General features: G+C 37.8%; 1 protein-coding gene across 3 annotated transcripts in view; it reads left to right on the top strand.

Annotated features, from left to right (window-relative positions):
• The first annotated feature begins 3509 nt into the window (after nt 1-3509).
• The window catches only part of Klhl20 (kelch like family member 20), a 37782-nt gene continuing 15668 nt past the window's right edge, over nt 3510-25623 (top strand). For 2 of the 3 annotated variants that reach the window (XM_027934960.3, XM_071600300.1), the window contains exons 1-5: nt 11948-12033; nt 15953-16526; nt 21577-21735; nt 22712-22806; nt 25294-25409. In XM_027934960.3, coding sequence (XP_027790761.1) covers nt 11984-12033; nt 15953-16526; nt 21577-21735; nt 22712-22806; nt 25294-25409 — 994 coding nt within the window. In that variant the 5' untranslated portion in view covers nt 11948-11983. Of the gene's footprint in view, nt 3618-4525; nt 4590-11947; nt 12034-15952; nt 16527-21576; nt 21736-22711; nt 22807-25293; nt 25410-25623 lie in introns of those variants that run through there. The other variant, XM_027934961.3, reaches the window with a different exon arrangement.

Below are 25623 nucleotides of genomic sequence, written 5' to 3'. Positions count from 1 at the left end.
CTGCCTCACACTGGATCTAGGTAACATCTATTTTGGGTGTATCTTCAACTAGAAACTCAAGGCCTCCAACAGCATCATCTTTCTAAAATGATGGAGGTCATGTACTTATTGTAAATGCCAGGTTTGCCATATGTATATTTCTAAAAGGAGTTTCCTGCCCTTAACATAAGTAGAAAGAGTGGATTCACATTGAACTGCTCTACTTTAAAAAGAAATAGAGTAGCAGAAGCAGAAGCCAGATTGCAGAGAGTTGGAGAGTGAATCACAGATTCACAAAAGGAGGAGGGACTGCTCTTATCTGGCCCGGAATTTAAAAATCAGTCTTTGGTTTGCCGTATTCCTTAACATTTTCTTACCTTCTTCAATATTATAACTACAAATAATTTAAAATGTAATTCATATTTTGGAAAAAGCCTAAGGTCACTTTGAAGATGTTTTTTACTATAGACAATTCACATGTGAAAACCTTAAAGCCAGCTTTTCACACATAAAACATGCTTTACCCAAATTACATTGTTCTATTGTGTGCATGTAGAAATATGTAACAACAAATCCTACTGTTATGTGTAATTATAATGTACTCCGTTAGTCTGCTTTTTTGTCACTGTGACCAAAATATCCAATAAAAATTGATTTTGGCTCATAGTTTTAGAGATTCAATCCATGGTCAGCTGACCCATTTCTCTGGGCACAAGGTGAGGCAGATAGATGTACGGCAGAGGGCATGGCAGAGGAAAGCTACGTGGCAGTCAGGATGCAGAAAGAAAGCATGAGGTGCTTAGGACAAAATATAATTCCACAGGCATGCCTCCAATGGCGTACGTCCTCCAACCACACCCTACTGCCTACAGTTATTGCCCAGCATAGACGCCTTTCAGATTATCAGTCACTCAAACGGATTGATCCACTGATTAGTTTACAGCCCTAATAATCTAATTGTGAGCCTTCAGCGGACACCTCCTATCCAAACCACAACATGCACCAATAAAAAAAAGTGTAAGACGAAATAATTTTTTTAAAAATTAAAAACGTGTTAGCAAATGATAACATTCAAAGATATTTCACTAGTTATCAGAGAAATATACATCCAAGCCATTTTATACCCATAAGATTGGCACAAACAAGTTTAAAGTTGGGGAACACCAAGTCTGAGGATGATACAGACCAACAAAACTCTAAACCCTTCTTGTGGGAGAGGCAACATAATACTGTGGCTGAAGGCAGGGAGTCCTGAGCCACTGGGCACGGCATCCAGTCCCGGCTCTGCCTCTGCCTTGCTGTGTATCCCAGAAAGGTGTTTCCCAGATCACCTGACTTTGGGCAAGTTATGTATTATCTTGACATCATCCGTAAAATCCGAATGATGATATTAGAACCTTCCTCAAGAGGACTAATGGTTATTGATGAGATAACAAAACATGCTATATTATTTGCTAATGTTATTAGAACAACTTTCACTAGTGCTAGTAAAGTTGAAGCTGTGCATAGCACACTCAGCAATTTTACTTTAATTGCATACCCTAGAGACATTCTTAGAGGTGCATACAGGAGGCATATGCAAGAATTTACATTGCAGCATGTTTGTAATGGAAAACTGAAAACAGTGAAAATATCCATCTGTGAATATTTCAGAAAAAATCATTCTTGGTGTATTAGAACTGGTTGCCAAAGATGGAAGATGTTGTGAGGCCAAAGAAAAAGGCAAAGAGAGGCAGAATTACACGTTTACTTTGTTAAGAACTGGCAGAGAGCAGTGTGACTTCAGTGGCAGCAAGACAGCAGGATCCCTGCACCCCTAAACATTAGGAAGGGGGTTGTATGTTAAGGTAGGCAAAGATAGGCTATGGTCAACTAGAATGTATGTGGGGTTTTTTTTTCAAAAAGTATTAAGTTAAATATCAGTTAAAAAACAGTCTGGGCATCAGTGGCTGATAAGGCACGTTCAGCCAACTATCCTAACTGACTTTGTCTCACAGGGTTTGGGATGAGTGCTATTGTCACCAGGTGGGAAAAAGGGTGATTATAACCCAGATGGCTATAGATATGTCAACATGGAACCCTACTGTAGGATAATGGATTTATCAAAATCTGTGGGATATTTATAAAAGAATACCATATAGCAGTGAAAAAAAATGTTATTGCAGTGGTTCTTGAACTTTAAATGCATTATAATCACCCAGAGAACTTGTTAGAATACAAGTTACTGGGTCTCGGGTTGTAGCTCAGTGGTAGAGCACTTGCCTAGCACATGTGAGGCCCTGGATTCAATTGTCAGTACCACATAAAGATAAATAAATAAAATAAATGTATTGTGTCCAATTACAACTAAAAAATAAATAAAATTTTTAAAGTATTGTGTCCATCTACAACTAAAAATATCTATTTTAAAAAAATTACAAGTTACTGGACCCCACTTCCAGAGTTTCTGATTCAGTAGATCTGTGGTGACCCCCAAGGATTTGCATTTCTCAAGTGATGTCGATGCTGTTGATCCAGGACTACATTTTTAAGAATTCTCTGAATTGAACAGCCATTAATCAGCATGGACAGATCTTACAAACAGAATGTTAAGTGGAAAAGACAAGTTGCAAAATATGGCATACAATTTGATACCATATACGTAATTTTAAAACATAAAAAAATTTACATGTGTACATGTAGTGATAATCACAGGACTAGGACGGGAAACTATAGTTCTTTGGACCTAAACACCATTCATTCCTCATCACATGCTTATTAACAAGAGGCATCCTTTCCCTTTCAGAAACAACTAACTAAATAGACCTAGGTAGATTTCATGTAAAGAACAGCAAAAGAAAAATCAGTTAAACTAACGCTTAGCCTAGGATGGTTATCAGGAAATCAGCAATGATCTTTTTCTGATATTCTTAAATTTGTAAAAATATCACACCTTACCTTTGCAGCATTTATTTCCTTTCAAAATATATACAAATAAAATCACAGGGCTACATACTATGGGGAATTTGAAGAAAAGACAAATTGGAAGGGGAACACTATGTTTTCCTGTAATAGGAAAGTGAGTCCACAGAAGCTGTGCCTGGTGGTAAATACTAGGCAGAAAAGGCACTGCCTTGGAGTCTGGATAAAATCGTGGTTCCTTGAAAGCTATAGTGTGGGGAATGTGGAGGGTAAGGTCTGTTTCTGATTTGTCTGTGTATCCTGAGCTCTTCACATAGTAAGGGCCTGAGATATAATACACATATATAATATTTTTATATATAACATCATATACATATCTTCATAGAAAGGAGGAAGCTTCAAATACTACCAGTTCAGCAGTAAACTAAGGGGTCACTATCCGGGTACAAGAAAGGGACCGAGCACTGGTAGTCTTTGAGGTTTTTGGAATTTCCAACAAAGGGCGCGGCTACTTCCGGAGCGGCGTCGGAATCTCTTGCCGGCATCTGTGAGTTTCTGCGGGAAGGATTTAGAGAGAGGACCACTTCCTGCTTCTGGTTAGGGGAGGGTGCAGGGAAAGGAAATAGTTCGCGGAGCGGCGTCCTGCCTGCGCTAGCGGCGGCAGAGGCGGAGGCAGAGAGGAGAGGAGGGCGGAGGAGGCGGAGGAGGCTGCGGCAGAGAAGAAAGTGTCAGAGCCGGTAAGTGAGCTGCGGTAGAGCCGCGGACACCGGACGGCGCGCCAGGTCTCGCTTTGCAAACGCGGGATCCCAAGTTGCCGAGCTGCCCGCTCGGGTCAAGCCAGAGCGTCGTCGGTCGCCCGTCAGTGGGCGCCGAAAAGAGGCTGTTGGGGCGCCGGGCCGGGCCTCGCGGGGCGCCAGGCTGCGCGCTCGCTGGCTGACAGCCTGTCCTGGACCCGGGGGAGGTGCCGGCCGCCCTGCCGGGGGCGCTGGGGGTCCGCGCCCCGCACGGCTGCCTCCGGCGGTGCGTGAAGGCGGGGAAGGAAGCGAGTCCTGGGCGTCCCGTGGAACCCTCGGTCCGGCGAGATCCCGCCGAGTGGGTGGCCAGCAGCGTTTCTGGGGCCAAGGGAAGGGCTCGTGAGTCCGCAGCCGTCCTCTCCCTGCCCTGTGCCAGCTGCCCGGGGCTTCGAGACGAGAGGTTGGGTAAAGGCGGTTGCCGCCCCCTGTGCCTTGTCACTTAGGAGCAAGTTCACGCCCTTCAGGTCCCGTGTCAACCCGCGCATCCCCACCCGGTCCGTCCGGTGGGCACTGTTGTGGGTAGCGGCGATTACCCTGGAAATGCACTTGTTGGCGAAGGCGGAATTAAGAGTCTCTGGGGAGTTTTTGAGGAGGGACAAGACTTATCTAGCAATCAGGACCATTTATCGCACTTTCCTGCACCTCGCAGGTGACCGTCTGAGCCTGCAGAGGAAGGATAGTCCTCCTACCCGCCCTGGACTCCGTGATGATTAGAAGTCTGAGGGATATTACTATATGAAGTTCTTGATTGCTGACAAAATAAGTGAAATTATTATAAAAGGTTTTTTTGCTGGAAAAATCAGAAATAACTTTTATTAAGTTACTGGTTTTTGTTTGTTTGTTTGTTTTAGGTTCGGCTTTAGAGTGTAGTGAAGGATACTTTTCATGGTGCATGGAAGGAAAGCCAATGCGCAGGTAGGCATTTAGGAAGAAAACCATAAGTTACACTAAACGAAATTCAGCATGTTTAAACTCGAGGCTTTTTTTTTTTTTTAAAAGGTTCTCAAATCTTATTAAATTTTGCTTAGAACAAATGATTCTTGTTCTAAAATAAATCATATTCTTCTTTGTTCAAACATGTTTTATGGTTACTGAACTCTATTTAATCATTTGTTATTTAACAGCAAAGATAACTCTTGGAGCCCTTTTTAAGAGAACCATTTCATGATGAGGGTATGAGTAAGAACTAGGAACTAGAATCAGAATATATTTCCTTTTCTAGTTCTCTTATTTTCAATGGACCTTAAGCTTTGCACCTCTGTAGCCCAGTTTACTTTTCTAGTATATCTGACCAGGATGTTGGTAATTCGTGAATGTTTGCTCTTGTTTTGATATTACTAAATGAAAAGATGTTGTGGAAGTGACACATTCTGTTTTCTTATATGTCTTTCTCTACAATAGAAATATTTGTAAAGTACAGGAAGAAACATTAAATGTTTCACTTCATTTTCTAACATTGCAAAAACCATTGATTGCTTCTCTTCCTCATCTGCCATAAATATCTTATGTAATTGCTAAAATTAGACCTTTTTAAGGAAAGGCAGTGTGTGTGGGAATGTTTTTGGTTTATTAATAATTTCTCTATAAAATATTCACTTAATTACTCATATCTGTTTTTTTATCTGTTCTTTTTTTTTCTTGCTCTATTACATAATACTGTCAGGTATTCAAACTCCTGTTGGATGATTCCAGTGCCATTGTTAAATAACAGCTCTTTCTTCATCACTCTCACTTGGCCAGAGGCTGGCCTGCCTGTTGCTCTCTAGTCTTACTTTTACCTGCTGCCTATTAACTTCTGTCACACTTCCCTACCTTTCTTTGTTTGGCTGTCAGTTGCAGCTGCATCCCAGAAGTCTCTGTAAAATAACATTGGGTTTATACTCAGCTGCTATTAAAGAAGCTTTGGATGAGAAGTAACTTTATTGAGATTATTTGAATACAAGTTCATTCTCCGTGTTAGATTGGGAGCTGAGTTTCATAGGTCTTTATATGTTTGCACCCCTAACACCTAATGATCACTGAATAATTGAATGAACAGCTTCTGCAGACAATCTGTAGAGGGCTATGAAAAAGAAGAGACTGAGCTATGCACAGTGACTCAGGTATACCAGCTATCAAGAGGCTGAGGAAGATGGGTGACAAGTTTGAGGCCAGCCTCAGCAACTTAGTGAGTCCTGTCTCAAAATAAAATTTAGAAAGAGCTGAGGATGTGGCTCAGAGGCAGAAAGCTCCAGTGCCATACACACATATGCGCGCGCGCGCGCACACACACACACACACACACACAGAGTTTCAAATTAGTATTAAAGGTATTCTTTTTGTGTGCTTTTTTTTCCCCACTCAGAATTATTTTGAGTTCATATTTATGGAGTACAGTGTGATAATTCAATACATGTATACAGGTGTAATAGGTTAATCAAGGTAATTAGCATTTCCATCTTCTGATGTGAATTAGTATAGCCATTATTAAACAGTATGGAAATTCCTCAAAAACCTAAAGCTACCATATATCCAACTATCACCTTATGAGGTATGTATACAAAGGAAATTACTACATCAAAGATATATATATATATGTATTCCTGGGCTGGGGTTGTGGCTCAGCGGTAGAGCACTCGCCTAGCACGTATGGGGCTCTGGGTTCAATCCTCAGCACCACATGAAAATAAATAAAATAAAAGTATTGCGTCCAACTACAACAAAAAAAATACTAAAGAACAGATATATGCATTCCCATGTTTATTATAGCACTATTTATAATAGCTAAGACATGAAATCAATTGAGGTATCCACTGATGGATGAATAGATACAGAAAATGTAATAAACACATGTACACACACAGGAATGTTATGTAGCTATAAAAAAAGAGTAGAATCTTGTCACAGCAATCTCAATGGAACTATAGGACATTTTGTTAAATGAGATAAGCCAGGTACAGAAGGACAAATGTTGCATATTCTCATTCAAACGTAGAAGCCAAAAAAAGTTGATTTCATAGAAGTAGGGAATAGAAGCTGGGCAAGGTGGCCCATGCCTGTAATCCCAGCAGCTCAGGAGGCTGAAGCAGGAGGATGGTGAGTTAAAAGCCAGACTCAGCAAAATCGAGGCATTAAGCAACTCAGTGCGACCCAGTCTCTAAATAAAATACAAAATAGAGCTGGGGATGTGGCTCAGTGGTAGAGTGCCTCTGAGTTCAATCCTCAGTACCCCTGCCCTTCCCTGCAAAAGAGGGGGAGGGGAAGGAGGAGGAGGAGGAGGAAATAGTGGCTAGGAATTGGGGGAAGGGGAGAGGAATTCAGGGAGGTTAGATAATGGGTACCAAAATACAGTAGATAGGAGGAATAACTGTTTTACAGCACAGTAGGATAACCATAGTTTACAACACTTTATGATATTTTATAAAGAACTAGAAGAGAAGAATTTGAAGGTTCCCAACACAAATAAATGATAAATGCTAGATATTCTAATTCTTAATTATAAAGATTATGAAATTAACTGGCATTTTTAGTAAAGTTATTCACTTAAGTATTATGTGTACATGGGCAAAATTTTAAAAATATACTAGCATATTCAGTGAAAAGTGAATCTCCCAGTGTTGATCCCAGCTCCTAGTTTTCTTCTCCAAAGGCAACCTTATACATTCTTTCAGAGGCATTGTAATACATATAAAACATATGAAGAATATCTGCCCTTTATAAAAAAAAATTGATGTAGGCATATTATGTACAGTTTTCAATAAATAAATTATTCAGATATTTTGCTGTTACAACCAGTTCTGCAGTAAATATCCTTTGTTGTTGTTGTTTTTATGGTACCGGGGATTGAACCCAGGGCCTTATGCATGCTAGGCAAGCATTCTACCAACTGAGTTGTATCCCCAGCCCTCCAGTGAACATCTTTGTAGATGGTTTTTACTAAAATGTGTAAGAGTAGAATAAATTCTTAGATGTAGAATTAACCAGGCAAAGTATATGGGCATTTTAAGTTGCTGAGGCTGGCCTTGACTTTGACATCCTTCTGCCACAGCCTCCTGAAACTCTGGGATTACAGATGTGTACCAGTACCACTCTTGATGAGTATGCACATTTTAAAATGTTGGTAGATATTGACTAATTTTCCTCCTCAGAGATTGTACCAATTTGCAGTCTTACCAACAATATTATAATAACACTAATAATGTCCTAAGATGTTATTTTTAATAATTTAGAGAAACTAAAACATTTTATAATATAGTTTTCCATTTTTCCATAAAAATATAAATTGGAAACTGAGTCTAATTCTATTAGAAATTGGCTCATTTAGTCATCAAGTGTTTATAAAATACCTGTATGTGTCGGTATACTGATTGTATACAGATGAAGTGATAGAAACAGACATCAGTATTTTAATAGAGATGTAAATCCTGAGGAGGGAACTTCTGCTCTGTGGTGATGTGGAGAGCATCACAGAGATGGTGATATTTAAGCTGGATCTTCTAGAAAGGATAATAACTTACTTCTGAAGAAGCAAGTAAATTAATGACACCATAAACAGAAGGAAGAATTTGTAAAGAAACAAAAATAATGGCACCCAAAATCAGACATGGATAGAATGTGAGTTTATGGAGTGTAAGGTATATGGGGAACGAAGTGGAAACCAGAAAAACATGGAGAACAAAACTACAGCCATTGGAAAGAGTTTGACCTTTATTCTTTACATATTTAAGAGCCAATAGACCTTGTCTCAAAATATAATAAGGACTGATTTTCCTCCTCAAAGATTGTACCAATTTGCAATCTTACCAACAATATTATAATAACACTAATAATGTCCTAAGATGTTATTTTTAGTAATTTAGAGAAACTAAAACATTTTATAATATAGTTTTCCATTTTTCACCCTGAGTTCAATCCTCAGAAACACCAAAAAAAAAAAAAGGAAGAGGATAGGTTTCAATAAGCTATGAATACAGTCTGTTTTGTTCACTTGAGGATTATTGTGTCTGTATTCATCTTATAACTGGATTATGGGTCTGGAACTGAAGAGAGATTTGAGCTAGGAATTTCTTTTAAAAATTCCAAGTCATCCTCAGTGGCTAGGGAGGCTGAGGCAAAGAGGATCACAAGTTCAAAGCTAGCCTTAGCAAAAGCAAGGTGGTAAGCAACTCAATGAGACCCTGTCTCTAAAAAAAAAAAAAATACAAAATAGGCCTGGAATGTGGCTCAGTGATGGAGTACCCCTGAGTTCAATCCCCCATAGCTCCCCCGCCTCAAAATTCTAAGTCATCAGTATGCAGAAAGTTCTTCCGGCTATTGACATGAATGAGGGTAGAACAGGAAAGGAGAATGCCAAGGACAGAACCCTAGGCAGTACCAGGGGTGTTTAAGGTGGAACCTAGGAGGAAAACCCAATAAAAATTCTAAAATGGATAGAGACATTAGGTGCTTTGGGTATTATTTACTTGTATCTAGAGATTTTACTGATAACTTTTTGCCCATAGTGAAAATCATATAAGCTATTTCATGAATTTAATTACAAAAGAAAAAAATCTATTTAGATCTCTTATCTTTAAAGATTTTCTAAAAGGTATACTTAAAAATAGTGGAAAATAGATCTGCTTGATCTGATGTCCCCTGGCATGCATAAGCAGTAGGTCTGCCTGCTCAGCACTGCTCCCCTTCCCACCTTCACGAGACTCATGAGAAAATTAAATACTGTGCTCTACTTCTTAAGCTTTTTTGCATTTGGGGGTGGCTATGTTATACTATGTTGCCCACAGAGTGTTAGCAGAAGTTGCTGAGAGGTATTCTAGGGAGGTTTTCCTGACACACAGGGAGACTAGCTTGCTGGCACGGCTTCTTGCCCTTCCTCCTCCTCCTTGCCTTGATCCCTGGCCCAACGCTTATACTCATTTTATCTAGTAAGCAGTGATGAGGTATCTTGAGGCTAAAACATTCACAACCTCTTTTCAGATAAAGGTTAGGCAGCCTGGCTTTTTAGTATGAAATCAGAAAAGGCATACAGTGCCTAGTGGACACCCTTCATATAAGCAGAAGTGGAAGCATAGACATAGAAGAGGGATTCCAGTAGACGGAGCACAGTTCCAGTGGAAGGACACATTCCACATGTCTTTGGACTAAGAAATGAAATTTGATTACAAATGCCTTAGAACCAAGATATGTTTTCTAAACTATTGTGTTTAATTTTAAAATTATCTTAGCCACTTACAGAAAATGATTCAGTTCCTTAATTAAATCATGGATTAGTAGATCTGAGAGTATGATGCGACCTAATAACTCTGAAATTTGAAGTTGACTCTCTCAGGGAGGGTAGAAATGTTATTTGCTGAGCAAGATATAAAAAAATTGTAGCATTTCTTTGGTAGAGGTGAAGTAGTAATTAAGATATTTGATTTGTGGGGCTAGGGTTGTGGCTCAGTGGTAGAGCTCTCGCCTAGCACGTGCATGTGAGGCTCTGGGTTTGAGCCCCAGCACCACATAAAAATAAATAAATTAAATAAAGGTGTTATGTCCAACAACAACTAAAAAAAATTTTTTAAAGATATTTGATTTGTTCTTCGGTTCATGCTTTGTACTTGCACATGATTTAATTATTCTCCTCACTGTCATTTTAGGACACATCATGGGATAACCATCTATTTACCCTGCCCGCGTTTCCTTGTCTTCCTAAACTCCTGACTTTGACTTCTGTCATTTCAACAGTTCACTTCATCACTCAAAAATCTCCCTGAAATTTTAAACACGACTAATTTGTCCTCTGACTAACCCTTCTTGAATGTATACTCCATGTCTTCTCTGACCAGTCAGAAACAGCATGCCTGCACTTTTCCTTGTGGTACCTGGGTAGAATCCAGGACTTTGCGTGTGTTAAACGTGTGCTCTGACTGAGCTACAACCCTCAGTGAGCTACAACTGCTGAGCTACAACCACTGCATCCAGTTTCTCATCATCACCCAACTCCTTAGTTTGTCTGAGGCATTTCCCAACTCTAGATTAATCCATGAGTTTATATTCTCTTATCTTGGCTGTTGGGTATTGCTGAATAAAACCAACCACAGGGAATTCATGCTGCTGTATCCATGCTCTTCAAAATCATTTGGGCCAACAGTGTCATCCCGCAGTGCTGCTGTAAGTCCTGGTTATTGCTTACTTGTTCCACAGCAGGTATTTCACATCCTTACCCATCCTCATGATCCCATCACCACTCTCACTGGGAGCAAATGACGTGTTGCTCCCATTTTTGGACCTCACAGAAAAGAAATAGAGGCCATGAGGTAATGAACTTCCCCAATTTCCTGATGCCTCCCCAGAATAAACACGTCTTTTTTCTGCATTATTTTCCCTATTATATCCTTCCTTTGATCTCCCAAGGTGAGCTCTTCTTCCTTTATTCTAAGATTCATTTCATCTGCATTTTGGTTATGTGCACTCCCACTCTTCAAGGATCTTGCTCCAGCATTTATTCTCTCCTCCTTATATTTTTAAATTTCTTTGCATCAGTATTTATTCATTTTCAAGTCCTCCCCTGCCCCAGTAGCAAATGGACATCTTACTATATGTCTCCCCTTTTCACACCAGTTTTCTCCAAAAACACTCCATACTCACTGTCTCTCCTCCTTCATTGATCACTGCCATTGAAAGTTTGGTTTCCCCATCACCATGACCTCGAGGCTCTTGAATACCTTGGGGAGGTCATAGATCACTGTCTGCCACCATTTTTAATCAGTTTTTCTCTTCTTGTTCTCTCTTTCGCCACCCACAACTTTTTAAAATATTTTTTTAGTTATAAATGGACACAATACCTTTATTTTATTTATTTACTTTTATGTGGTGCTGAGGATCGAATCCAGTGCCTCACACGTTGTAGGCAAGTGCTCTGCCGCTGAGCTACAACCCCAGCCCTCCACCTACAACTTTATCCCTCCAAATTACTGTTATGCGCAGTTTAGTTCTCTTTATTACAATCCTGATATCTCTAGAATAGAAGTCTTTTAAATCCTGGTATGTCTTTGGCTGGTGAAATAGCTCAGTGATAGATCTTCTCATGTTTTCTTTTCATCTGTAAGAAAAGGCGCAAATTCAAACCATAGTTCTAAACTCTCAATAGTATCTATAGAAAAACACAGCAATTATAGATGGTGGGGGGCCCCTCTGGAAACAGCAGTAATTAACCAGTCAAAGCAATAATAAGTTTCTGTACTTGGTTGGTTAGTAAATTTAGAATACGTGACTAGTTTTGCTGTTTCACATTTTAGCTGCTGTATTTTGGATGTCATAATGTTTGGGGCTGAAAGTCACACAAAGTCTTGATGCAGCCCGGCTTCATCCCTGGAATAATTTATTTACTGCAAGACCAGAGGTAGGGTGGGCTTCAGGGATGGTTCATGCCATAGCTTGATGATACCATTTAGACCCAAATTCCTTCCTTCTCTCTCATGTAGTTGCTATTGCATTAGTTTCCTCTCAACCAATCCTTTCTACCACCACTACCAATGCTGCCTTCTTGTTAATGCCCAGAATCATGGAATGTAAGTCTTTTCCTTTGTGTTAACTGCCATCTTGTATAAGGGAATGCCATCAGTTAATGATTTAAGAGAACTGAGAATTCATCCTTAAAACTGGGTAAATAGTTAAGTTTTCCTTGACGCCTATGGTGGGGTAGAGGAATAAAATCAGAATTATTTTAAAGCTTGAAATAATTGTTGGTAAAATGTCATTACTAGAGTTTATCTTGAAGTTATGTTTCTTATAACTTCTAAAAGAGTACAATATCTGCTGAAGTTATCATTAGTAGATTTTCTTCCCTTTGATTTAAAAAATACTGTTTCTTTCACAAACTTGACATTTACTAAAAATGTTACTTGAGTTTAGTTTCTTTTCCTTTATTTTTATAATGTCATTAATTCAGTTTTTGAATAGAAATCCACAGATTGAAAAAGCAAGTAATCTGAGACCCCCTGGTTTCTCTAGTTGAATTTTTACTTGGACAATAAAGCTTGCTCCCTCAAGCCTTCAGTGAAATCTTTCCTAGGATTCTGCTCCATCCTGGGGAGGGGAGCAGTTAAAGCTTCAAATCAACACCTCACCCCTCAGATCTTTAGAGCATTTATTCCATCAGACTCCAAACAAAGAAGTTGTGAATGTAGATGTGGCAAGGTGTGAACACAATCTATTTCTAGGTCTCTTATTATAATTTCCCTTCAAAGGCACCTGGAAAACATATAGAAAAGAATTACTTTCTACCAATAAAACCTTCTGGACATAATGAAAATGATGAAAGGTGTGAGCTTAGATTTTTTTTTTTTTTTAAAGTGTGCATTTATAGCCAGGCATGGTGGTGCATACCTGTAATCCCAGCAACTCAGGAGGCTGAGGCAGGAGGATCCCAAGTTCAAGGCCAGCCTCAGCAACTTAGCAAGACCTAGTCTCAAATTTTTTTAAACAATGGACTAAGGATGTGGCTCGGTGGTAGTGAATCCCTAGGCTAAATCCCCAGTCCTCCCCCGCCCCCCAAAAAAAGTGCATTTAAAAGATGAGTAGCACAAATACAGGAAAAAATAACTTTCTGTATAGAATTAAGTACAACTTCTTGTAATATTTGAAATGAGGTGCCCCTTAAATTTTCAGCAAACTGGTGATCCCTGTTCTTGTGCCCTCTCATTCTCCTAAAAGAGTAGAGTGGTACAATCAAGTGGCTATGTGTTTGCTTTTTCTCCCATCGGAGAATAATAGCAACATAGACCAGATTTCTAAAGTCATTTCCATTGTAAATACTCAGTCCCATTGCCTAAGAGAGTTTGGGATAATAAAGCACAGAATTTGGAGTAAGAGGACCTAACATTCAGACAAACTCAGCATTGTCATTCCTGGGAGGTACGGAAGGTGATTTCCCCAAGATTATACCTAGTATGAGATAGAGCATAGTAGTTTGTCCGATGCTTGCCTGGCTTCAAACAGAGTACTTTTTCATGAGAACTAGACAAGTAAATTGATGGGTATAACTTATTTTGACAAGAAAAGTTGAATTCATTAGCAATTATTTAGCAGGCCCTGGACTCAGATATTAAAATAAAGGAGTGAGCAAGCGAACAAAAGCATTTGCCCTCACCAAGTTTACATTCTGGTTAGGGGAGAGAGCCAGTGTATTATGTCAGGAGGTGATATATTCATGAAGAAGGGTAAAGGAAGTAATTGGAGTAAGAGTTGGGATTTCATATAGGGTGGTATGTAAGTTGACAATTGAGCAAATATCTGAAAGAAATGAGGGAGAGAGTTCTGCAGATGTTTGGGAGAAGAACCTTTCTGGAATAAGGAGTCAAGCTCTTAAGTAAGAGGAGCTGGGTAACAGATTATGCCAAATGAGGAAGCACAGTTTGCATACTTAAAGCTTGTACAATTTATAGATGTTGATACATATATATTGTACCCTGGTCCTATAATTCAGTGTTCATTGAATTTGGGTAATTTACAGACACTCCTCCAAGGAGTGAGAACCTGTCTCAAAACAAAACAAAACAAATAAACAAAAATGAAATAAAATAAGAAGGGCTGGGGATGGGCTTCGTGGTATAGCATCCCGGGTTTTAATCCCCACTACAAAAACCAAAACAAAATAAAATACTTATGTCAGTTTTTTTCCTCATATCCCTTTTTAAAATAAAATAATTATTTCAGCCTCTGAAAAGTATATCTTTTAACACAGGTAGGCCACACACACTTGAATATACAGTTTATAGTCTTCCACAGTGATGGAGACAAGTATCAGTGTCAATTCCCCAAGCGCCAGTGTCACCCTAGCCCAAAATGTTTTACTTAAAAACCAAAAACAATAGCAGCAAAAAAATCTTTGAGGGCTGGGGTTGTGGCTCAGAGGTAGAGCATTCGCTTAGCAAGCAGGAGGCACTGGGTTCAGTCCTCAGCACCACATAAAGTAAAAGGAGGACCTTGTGTCCACCTGTAACTAAAAAAAATAAATGTTTTTTAAAAAGTCTTTTTGAATAATCCAAAAAAAGAAATGTTCTATTTCTTTTCCTTTTTTGTATCTTTTGGCCCTTGTGGCTTAGAACTTTAAATTTTTTTGGCCAGAATTATACATAGTGACTTTCAAACTCATTTTATATAACCTGCAATTTACAAAGGGAACCAGTTATGAAAACATACATGAACGTGTATATGCACACAGTTGAACATACTTAACTAAATGGAATGTATGCCAGTATTTTCTCATCCTGTTTCATGTTTAATGCTTCTTATAAGGCACTGAATTTTTATAACTAAACCTTGTTCCTATTCATAACACTCTTATTAGGAAAATCTAAACCTCTAAACTGCCAACAAAACTCAAACCTTTGGAAACTACTTACTTACAAATTAAAAAGTGTATGTGGGTTTATTCTTTTCTCCTGTAATCAGAGTAAAGCTTCACTAATTCAGACTGATCTGGAGGGAGAATTTGACATAATGTAGTTTTTTTGTTCTGTTTTGTTTTGTTTTGGTTTTTGTAATGGGGATTAAACCCCAACTCAAACGGGATGCTATTCCACTAAGCCCATCCCCAGCCCTTCTTATTTTATTCCACTTTTTTTTTTTTTCTGACAGGTTCTTACTCAGTTGCCCAGGTTGGCTTCAAACTTGGGATTCTCCTTCCTTAGCCTCCCGAGTCTCAGGGATTATAAGCAGGTACCACTTGCACAGCACATATGTAGTACTTTTAAATGAGGCTCATTGTCATATTTAATGTTTCCAGACCCAAATGAATCTCAAACAATCTTGCTCTAAAGACTCTTCTTTTTTAATTTTTTTAGTTATAGATAGGCATTTATTTATTTATTTATTATTTATTTATTTATTTATTTTTATGTGCTGTGTGCATCGAGCCCAGTGCCTCATACATGCTAGGCAAAATTTTCACCACTGAGACCCCACTCTACAGGCTCTTAAGAGTCCTGCTAAATAAATCAGTACTTTACTGGCCATCTTCTTTACTGTTTTAATATCATCTAAATTTTTCTGGTTATTTTCTGATACTTCTGGGATGAATTACCCTTTATTTTATGGGATTATGTAGTAAAAGTGCTCTGACTTGGAATTAATACCAATTTAAGAGACTTTGAAGAAATTTGAGCTTTAGAGTTCTTAGAAAAGGAGTTCTTTAGGGGTGCGTTTCTTTCTCTCAGTAATTGCAAGTTTCCTTACCTCTTGACTTAGGAGCACTTTAGTTAGGGCAAAAGAGAGCTTCTAATAATTGTCACCTTCTCTCCTGTTCCCCATTCCCATAGGTGTACCAACATTCGCCCAGGAGAGACTGGAATGGACGTAACAAGCCGCTGCACCCTTGGAGACCCCAACAAACTGCCAGAAGGGGTTCCCCAACCTGCCCGTATGCCCTATATCTCAGACAAGCACCCTCGACAAACCTTGGAAGTGATTAACCTACTGAGAAAGCACCGGGAGCTATGCGATGTGGTGCTAGTTGTGGGCGCTAAAAAGATATACGCTCATCGAGTCATTTTGTCAGCCTGTAGTCCCTACTTCCGAGCTATGTTTACGGGAGAGTTGGCGGAGAGCCGTCAGACAGAGGTCGTGATCCGAGACATAGATGAAAGGGCCATGGAGCTTCTGATTGACTTTGCGTATACCTCCCAGATAACTGTGGAGGAAGGCAACGTTCAGACCCTTTTGCCAGCTGCCTGCCTCCTCCAGCTGGCAGAAATACAGGAAGCCTGCTGTGAATTCTTAAAGAGACAATTAGATCCTTCTAACTGCCTGGGCATTCGGGCTTTTGCTGACACACATTCTTGCCGTGAGTTGCTGAGGATAGCAGACAAGTTCACTCAGCATAACTTTCAAGAGGTGAGCTGTACATGGTTGTTTGAATGCATTCTTAACCTATTTGTTGGAAGGACAATATGGGTTCACAATCTCCAATAAATGACATCTGCTTGGATATTTACTACTGGTTCTCAATCATAATATCAAGTTGTTTTAAATTCTAAACCTGGGTCTTTTTGTTGTTTTGTTTTTTGTTTTTTTTTTTTTTTTTTTTGGTATCAAGAATTGATCCCAGCAGAGGTTAACCACTGAGCCACATCCCCAGCCCCTGTTTTACTTTTTATTTTGTTACAGGGTCTCATTAAGTTGCTGAGCTGGCCTCAAACTTGAAATCCTCCTGCCTCAGCCTCCCCAGTTGTTGGGGTTACAAGCATGCACCACTGCATCTGGCTAAACCTGGTTTTTACTTTAAAGGCCAATGTTGTGTTTTGCCAGTAAAAGTCATTTCTCACTAGCCAATTCATAAAGAGCTAATTTATAAACCAAAATACAGTCCATTAATTCATAAGAGGATCTATCACCTGATAGAATAACTGCAGTCAGTCATTTGCTTAAGGCCTTTTCTTCCTGATTATATGAATTAGTCAGCAGAATAAATTATAGACCAGAGGTTATTTGTGAGTAACCAAAATACCAAGCAATAATCAGAAAAATTTATATGGTATCAAAGAATTTTTCAGTGAACACTATTTTTCACTTATTCATTGAACAGATCTTTATAAAGCCTATTGTGTTTCATCCACATAGGCTATACAGTAGTAAACGAACACCCGCAGTCTCTACTCATGGAGTTTATAATTTAGCTAATCTAGATGGCTATTGTGGGCCTGTTACACAAATAATTATCATCACTGGGGTCTGCAGAGAAGGAAGCCTTGGGTGATTTGGAAGTGTGTAGAAGTATTTAACTTGGATTCTGGAACAGCTCATGCAAAATTCTGAGACACTAAACAAGTTTGAAGAACTGAAAAAAAAACAACCTACTCTAGACCCCAAGACCTGGGGTAGGATGTTCCCTCATGATTTCACAGAAGGAAGAAGGCCCAATCACACCAGAGTTGATAGACCATGGTAAGAATTTGAGACTTAATCTTTAGAGTAATATAGTTTTAAATTGCATTTCTCTTAAAATAAGCAAAGTCAAACATCTTTTATGTGTTTAAGGATCATTTTTATAATTCTTGCAAATTATGTTTTAAATATCTTTTGCCCATTATTCTATTAGCTTTTAGGGTTTTCCCCCTATTAACAATAACAACCTTTTATCTATGATATAAATAATATAAATATTTTTTCCAGTTTACATTTGTCTTTCAACTTTGCTTGTTATATTTTTGGTCATGCAAAAGTTTTTGGTTTTGAGTTTGTTTTATTTTGTTTATTGGGGATTGAACCCAGGGGTGCTTAAGCACTGAGCCACAACCCAGCACTTTATATTTTTCATTTTGAGGCAGGGTCTCACTAGTTTTCATACAGCCTCACTAAATTGCTGAGACTGGCTTCAAACCCACAATCCTCCTGCCCTAGCCTCCTGAGCCACTGGGATTACAGGCATGTGTCACCACATCCAGCAATTTTTGCTTTTTTTAATGTTGTCAAATGTATTGGTCTTATTATATTTAGAATTTCAAGACAGAATTCAAAAGCCTTCCCCTATATCAAGTTACAGAAAAATTCACACAGATTTTTTTTCTACTATGTATGTAGTCTATTTATCTTTGTGTATTGTGTGAAATATGAGCCAAGTTTTGTCTTTTTCTAAATGGTCAACTAGTAGTGTGAGGTAGACTGTAACTCAAGGTAGCATCTTTATTATGTACTAGATTTCTGTATGTATTTGCTTTTGTACCTTTGTATTTGACAATGTACTCCACTGTCTTCTGTAAGGGTTTATTTATTAAGGCTTTACAATATATCCTTACATGTGATAGGCCTAGTTTCCAGTGGTTTCCAGCTTTCTTGCTTGTTTACATGTGACTCCCATCACCACCACCCTGCAGTGCTGGGCTATGCATGCTGAGCAGGTACTCTTGTACCTGAACTCTTTTTGCATGTTTATTTTCCCAGATGAACTTTAATATCACCTTATCCAACTCTAAGAAAAAACTTGTTTATATATTTATGGAATCATATTAATCTATAAGTTAAGAACAGTCCTGTATATGATGTCATATCAAAGAACAAGATTTCATTTCTTTAACTATTTTGAATCACTCAGGAATGTTCTATCATTTTCTTCATGTAGGTTTTACAGATTTCTTTTTTAAGTAGATTTTTTTTCCCCTCTCCTATTTAGTTTTTCTCCTCCACTATATCTTCTAACTGGTTATCATTAATGTATATGAAAGTTACTTACTGAATTTCTTATTCTTTGAGTTACTTCTACCATTTTTTTTTTAACTGGGAATTGAACCCCGGCACAGTGGCGCGCACCTGTAATCCCAGTGGCTCCGGAGTATGAGGCAAGAGGATCGTGAGTTCAAAGCCAACTTCAGCAACTTAATGAGGCACTGAGCCACTCAGTGAGACCCTGTCTCTTAATAAAATACAAAATAGGGCTGGGGATGTGGCTCAGTGGTCTAGTGCCCCTGAGTTCAATCTCCAGAACCAAAAGAGAAACTGGGAATTGAACCCAAGCACACTTTACCACTGAGCTATATCCCTAGCCCTTTTTGTTTTGTTTTGTTTTGTTTTGTTTTGGGAGACAGTCTTGCTGAATTGCCCAGATTGGCCTGATCTTGTGATCTTCCTGCTTTAATCTCCTGAGTAGCATCATCAGCATATACCCTGTTCTTGATTCTTTAGAGTGTTCTTGGCATCCTGTCTTATTGTGTGCATATTAATAGTTTATATTTCTTATTTTTCAGTCATAAGTTGATTTTTTTAAAGTTCTGCTTTAACCATAACTTTTTCTTAGATCAGAACACTATTAACCTTAAGGAAATTCTGCGGTCTCTTCTAGTTCTGAGCTTGCCTTTCAAGGGAATTTGATACATACCATAATGAAATTGCAGTGTATTAGTCCACATAGGTGTAAAACAAGGATCACCGTTTGGGGGTTAACACTTATGACACATTTAAATTACTTCTGAACTTTATCAGATTTATCCTTAATTTCCTTCTGTTTTATTAGACCTAGTCTAATGCATACAGTGTCATTCTTATTCAGAAACAAATTTTAAAATTGTCTTTAAACTCAGCAGCACAAAATTCACCATATACTCCATTAGAAAAAGTCTAGGTGACTTTGCTTATTCACTCTGCTTGTTTTTAGCTTTGTTCATTTCTCAAATAGTATCTGCGTTCATCTGAAGAAACGGAAAGCAAACTATGATTACCATAATAGTGTGGGTCTTAAAATTCAATCTCCTCTAAACTCTTAGTTAAGAAAAATTTTTAATCATGTTTTCTTAACCTGTCATTTGGTTCAAGGATAGATTTCAGTGCTAGATTTGCCCTGATGATATATTACTAATATCTATTTCTTGTTGCTGAAAAAGAATTGGCATTTTAGCAGACTTTGTCTATCACCAGTATTATTTTTTTTACTTTCTGCTCTTCTTTTGTGCCAAATATATTTTTACACAAATTTTCATGCCTTCCTGCTATGTCATGTTATTGTTAAATAATTATTAGTATCATAGTGGTTTATTCATAAACTTTAAACCTGGTGATATTTCAGTAACATTTGGTTTTTAATCAATATGTTGGGAAAAGGAAAAAAATCTTAACTCTTTGACAAGATCTTAAAAGAATGTTAAGACACTTTACAAAGATACATGATACCATACTTGTACTTAAGAGAGGACATCAGAAAATAAAAAAGGGGAAAGGAAGATTCAGCCATGGCTAAAGTTGTGCTTGATATGAAGCCAACACACTAGGAACTAGACTCCAAACGGTTCTCTATGTTGTAGCCCTCCACCCACTCCCAACACAGGGAAGCCAGATAAAACAGTGCTGTCCATTAAATTTAAATTCCAGACAAACAACAAATAATTTTTAGTATAAGTATGTGCTATATTTTTATTTGCTAAATCTGGCAACCCTACTACAAAGAATAAAATGCAACCATTCTACTTATTGTTGCCTGACTAAGCAGCCTTAGCTAATATTTATTTCCTGAACCCTGGAAAGTATTTCACAGAGATCATTTGAAAACTTGAGCTATTAAAAGGTATAACTGACCTAATGGCCCTTAACTGTTTCTTTTTGAGATTTGCGTTTTTTCTAATGTGTTTGAGGAAAACGACCAAATATTCAAATTATTGTTATAGCCTTATATATCCTGCTAAATAGTCGGTTGACTTTGATGAGGATGAAAATAACCCAATCTCAAGAGAAACCTTGGTCTGCCTCAGGCAGCACAGGGGGAACCAGCTCCCTGCCAATCCTGCTGGACCAGCAGACATTCCAGGTAGCCCCGTCTGGAGGGATGGAGCAGTGGCCGCTACCTTTTCTGCTGCATCCTGCCCTTAGTCACACCCTGAGGAGTACACTCAGGAGGGCCTGGAATCTGTGGCTGCCTGCGTCTCCATCTTACAGTTCCCTAGACTTGAGTAAAGATAAATCCTGGCAGTTTGTAATTCTCATTAAAATATGTATCAGAGTAGTGTGGTCCTCAGAGGTTGGTCTCCTGCTCTCCTCATATTCATGTTGCAGAATTGTAGGCAGCCTCATTCTTTTTTTAAAACTGACCCTTTTGTATTTCTACCCTAAATACTGCTCTTTATCAACTAATCTTCCTCTGAAAGCTTTTCCTGACTCTTTATGTACCTCTGGACATTTGTGGAATTTTAATTGGATATAGTTAATTTGGCTTATTTTGATCTTTAAGGGAAAATGTCATTTTTCTTAAATTGCTTAATTCACAAGTGATTATTTTTGTAAAATTTTGATTGTGATCTCTATACTTTATTTTTAATCCTTACTTCAGATATTGTTTTAAACTTATATTCCATTGTGGAATAGTATTGCCATATAACCCTGAAGAAAAATTAAATCAAATGTGCTCATAAGTTTTCTTTCTTTTCTTTCCATCCCCCTTTCATTCTTACCTAACTTTGAACAGGTAATGGAGAGTGAAGAGTTCATGTTACTTCCAGCCAATCAACTCATTGATATCATATCTAGTGATGAGCTGAATGTTCGCAGTGAAGAGCAAGTATTCAATGCAGTGATGGCGTGGGTCAAGTACAGTATTCAAGAAAGACGCCCTCAGTTGCCCCAGGTAATACTAGAAACACTTCTCTAAACTGCTTTGTACCAGAAGAAACAGTATGCACTTGTCTTGCAAAAATGAAACCGTTGTATTAGACTCCAAGACAGTTTACCTGTTTCCAAGGAAGTGTTTAGAAGCATTTGAGTGCTTATCATAGTGAACTTTTTACTTCTTTGCTTCCCTTCTATTTTGGACTCTACTTTTGAGCTATAACACAATTCAAAAATCTAAATTATATAAAATGAACAAAAAGCAAGGATGCTTTTCCGATAGCTTAGAAATCCTACCTTACCTTGAATAATAAATGGGTAAATTGGGGCAGGAATGATCACTTGTTATGACTATACAGTAGACCCCTTTTATCTGCAGGGGATACACTTCAAGATCAGCTAGATGCCTGAAACCTTCAAACCCTATGTATACTAATTTTTTTCCTATACATTGCATACCTGTGGTGAAGTTAAATTTATAAATTAGGCAATGTAGAAGATTAACAACAATAGTAACAATTACAGCAATATACTGTGATAATAGTTATTTAAAACTTATATTGAATTGTTTATTTCTGGAACTTTCCATTTAAAATTTTCTGCCAAGGTTGACTACCAGTAACTGAAACCACTGAAAGTGAAATTGCAGATAACAAGGGACTATTATATTCTTTAGTAATTAACAGAATATTTTTTCAGATTGTGAGTGAATTTGAGTACAGTTACAGAAGAGCTTATAACATTGTTAAAACCTAAAATAACATTCTAAAGTGATGTTAGTGTATTTCAGTCATTTCACATTACTGACTTGTTAGTTAGAATAAGTCATTTAGTTTTAGTGTTTGTGCCTGTCATCCTTCTTCCTTGTTTATCATGTTCAACTAGCTACCAAAATACTTGGAAGCAGAGTAGGGGAGCATGGGTCTTGTATTTCCTTGACAATCTTATGGGTAGACTTCATGCCTTTAGTATTAATAGTATTTCTTATCTCATAGGTGCTACAGCATGTCCGTTTGCCCTTGCTTAGTCCCAAGTTCCTGGTGGGCACAGTAGGCTCTGACCCTCTCATTAAAAGTGATGAAGAATGCAGGTATGAGTGGCCCTAGAGGAGAAAAATAAACATTAATGTTTTCTTTTAATCTCCTATTGCTTCTAAAATGTTATATTTCTTAGTGCTGAAACCGGGGCGGTATTTAACAGGTTTTTCTTCTGGGCTAGGGTCAAGAGGAAGAGAATGAAGAAGAGAGGACTGAGCCTCCAGTATTCCATTCCGTTAGTTTTTTATGTGTGGTGCTTATTGGTGTAGAAGTGGCAATAAAGAGGTAGATTTCTAAGATTTTAATGCTAGCTTGACTTTGAAGAGGCAATCTCTGCTTTTTTCTCTTGAGATAAAGTGGACAATTCTGTTGACTCTGTGTTAGTGAGCACTCTTTCATTCCATCACATACGTCTTGTTGGGAAATAGGACCAGACTTGCTTTCTAAAACTGTGGACAGAGTTAAAGAGTTAAAGACCAACTCCTAAAGTAACTTTGGAAAGATTTCCACTGGAGCTAGTTTCCAAATGTTTTTTTGACTAAAACATAACGAAACAAAAAACTATTTTACTAGACTGTCTCTGTAACAGACACAAAATTTAACAAATTAATTTTCCAGTTTGAAATATCTTAAGATTTAGGTTCAAGTTTGAAACCATTAAAAATGAAATCATTTTTAATAATTTTTTTCCAATTATGAAGAATGTTCTAAATAGAAAGGTGAAAGAACAAGTCAGGACTCTTTAAAACTACACTCATCTCTGTGCCTCTCTTGGTGATTAAAGAAATTTGGGATTAACCCTAATTCTACAACAGAGGTAGGACATGCAAATTCACTGCATTTCTTCTATAATCCAAGGCCTGTTGTTTAACAGGAGATGCTACAGGGGATTTTAAGATATCTGTCTTTTAAATTTTAATTTTAATTAATTCCCCTAAATATTTGCAATAGCAAAAAAAGGAAACCATATGAATTATATGCACTGAAATCTGAAGAAACAAAACAAAACACTGATAACTCTCCTCCTTCGTTAAGCATAATCAGATTATTTTAATTCTGATGTAGAAATTTAATGATACTTGTGAAGTTACTTTTAAAAGAGCCTTCCTGATATCTTAACCTCACAATTTACTAATTTTGTGACCTTGAGCAAGTTACTTTAACCTCTCTGTGCTACAGTTTCTTCATCCAGGAAGTAGATTAATAATAGTGTGTATTCCATAGGGCTGCTATAAAGATTAAATGAGTTAATATATATGAAGCATGTAAAATAGGGAGCAGCATGTTACTACATTGTTGTTACTATTAATTTTGCATTGGCTTTCTAAGTATTAGCCCTGTAGTGCTCTTTCTATACTGACTTAAAAACTGGCAATTAGGAGATCAAAGTCTTTCAAGTATGGAGCTTGAAAAAACTTTTGGCTTTTTGGAGTGGGTTTTTTTTTTTTTTTTTTTTTTTTTTTTTTTGGTGTTTTGGTGCCAGGGATTGAACCCAGAAGGACTTTACCACTGAGCCATATCCCCAGCCTTTTTTATTTTTTCATTTTGAGACAGGGTCTGGCTAAGTTGCCTAGGTCCTTGCTAAGTTGCCAAGGCTGACTTTGAACCTAGATCCTCCTGCCTTAGCCTCCTAAGTCTCTGTGATTATAAGCGTGCACTGTTGCTCCTGGCCTTTTTGTTGTGTCAATTTTTGTTTTTAGAGTAGATAACTCAGAAGGAGCTTTAACAAAAGCTTATGTTGGAAAGTGCATTATTGAGTAATTCCTGGACTGGTCTGACAGGAATAAATTAACTCTTTGTAACATAAATAATAAGAGAAATCAAAATATAGAGTATTTTAGGCAACACTTTAGTTAAAGAAGAAGAGAGGAACAGAATTTGCAATAAGAAGGCACTGCATTACATGAAGGACTCAAGTGAAATAAGTACATACACTAACAGTTTGTTTTAGAGTACTGTATTCACAAGCATAATTATCAGGTTCTTAAAGCAACTTAATTAGAAGAAATTTTTATTCATCTCACTGTGCTTGTTAAGATTAAATTATTCATATGATACCAGATAATAAATTAGTATTAAGTAACTCTAGACTATTTCTTTTTAGCAATCCAATATTTGACCCAGTTCTGTTACCTTAATTAATGTAGCAAGTATCTAGTGCCCCGGCTAATGTGCTGCTTTTCCAGTATTCTGCAGAATCTAATAAAACTCATTAGAAAGTAGTAACTATGCAAGCTGGTAATTGAGTTGTAATTTTTAGTTTTTCATAAGTTATTGTTGGCTGTAAGCATGTTGAGCTTTAGGCTAAATCTTCACTGAGATATTAAGTCATGATGGAAATCCGATGAATCCACAATTCATAGTGTGACTGGCATCACTGCTTCTATGTTTGTGCCAATTTAATATTGGCTGGCATTCATGATTTGATTTGATTTATGCTTGCTCCCTTTTGCCAATGTATATATTCCTAAACCATATTGGGACTTGAATGGCAATGTATTTTTCTACATTAGAATAAAGGCAAAATCTTTTTTCTACAGAGACTTGGTGGATGAAGCTAAAAACTACCTCCTGTTGCCTCAAGAACGACCACTAATGCAAGGACCACGGACAAGACCACGGAAACCTATCCGATGTGGAGAAGTACTCTTTGCAGGTTGGAATTTTAATATTCCCATAACTAAGTCAATTATTTTCCAATGTGACTTGAATAATTGTTTAGACACTTGTGATATCGACTGTACCTATTAAGTCATCAGGTAGCTTAACTCTAAACCCATAATACAACAGTGGTAGTCTCCCAAAGAGTGATGTATTTTTACTGGGCATGGTGACACACACCTGTAATTCCAGCTACTTAGGAGATAGAC

Source organism: Marmota flaviventris, chromosome 12, assembly GCF_047511675.1.
Source record: "Marmota flaviventris isolate mMarFla1 chromosome 12, mMarFla1.hap1, whole genome shotgun sequence".
Lineage (NCBI taxonomy): Eukaryota > Metazoa > Chordata > Mammalia > Rodentia > Sciuridae > Marmota > Marmota flaviventris.
The sequence above is the reverse complement of the archived record's forward strand: the minus strand, read 5'-3'. Positions and strand labels throughout refer to the sequence as shown.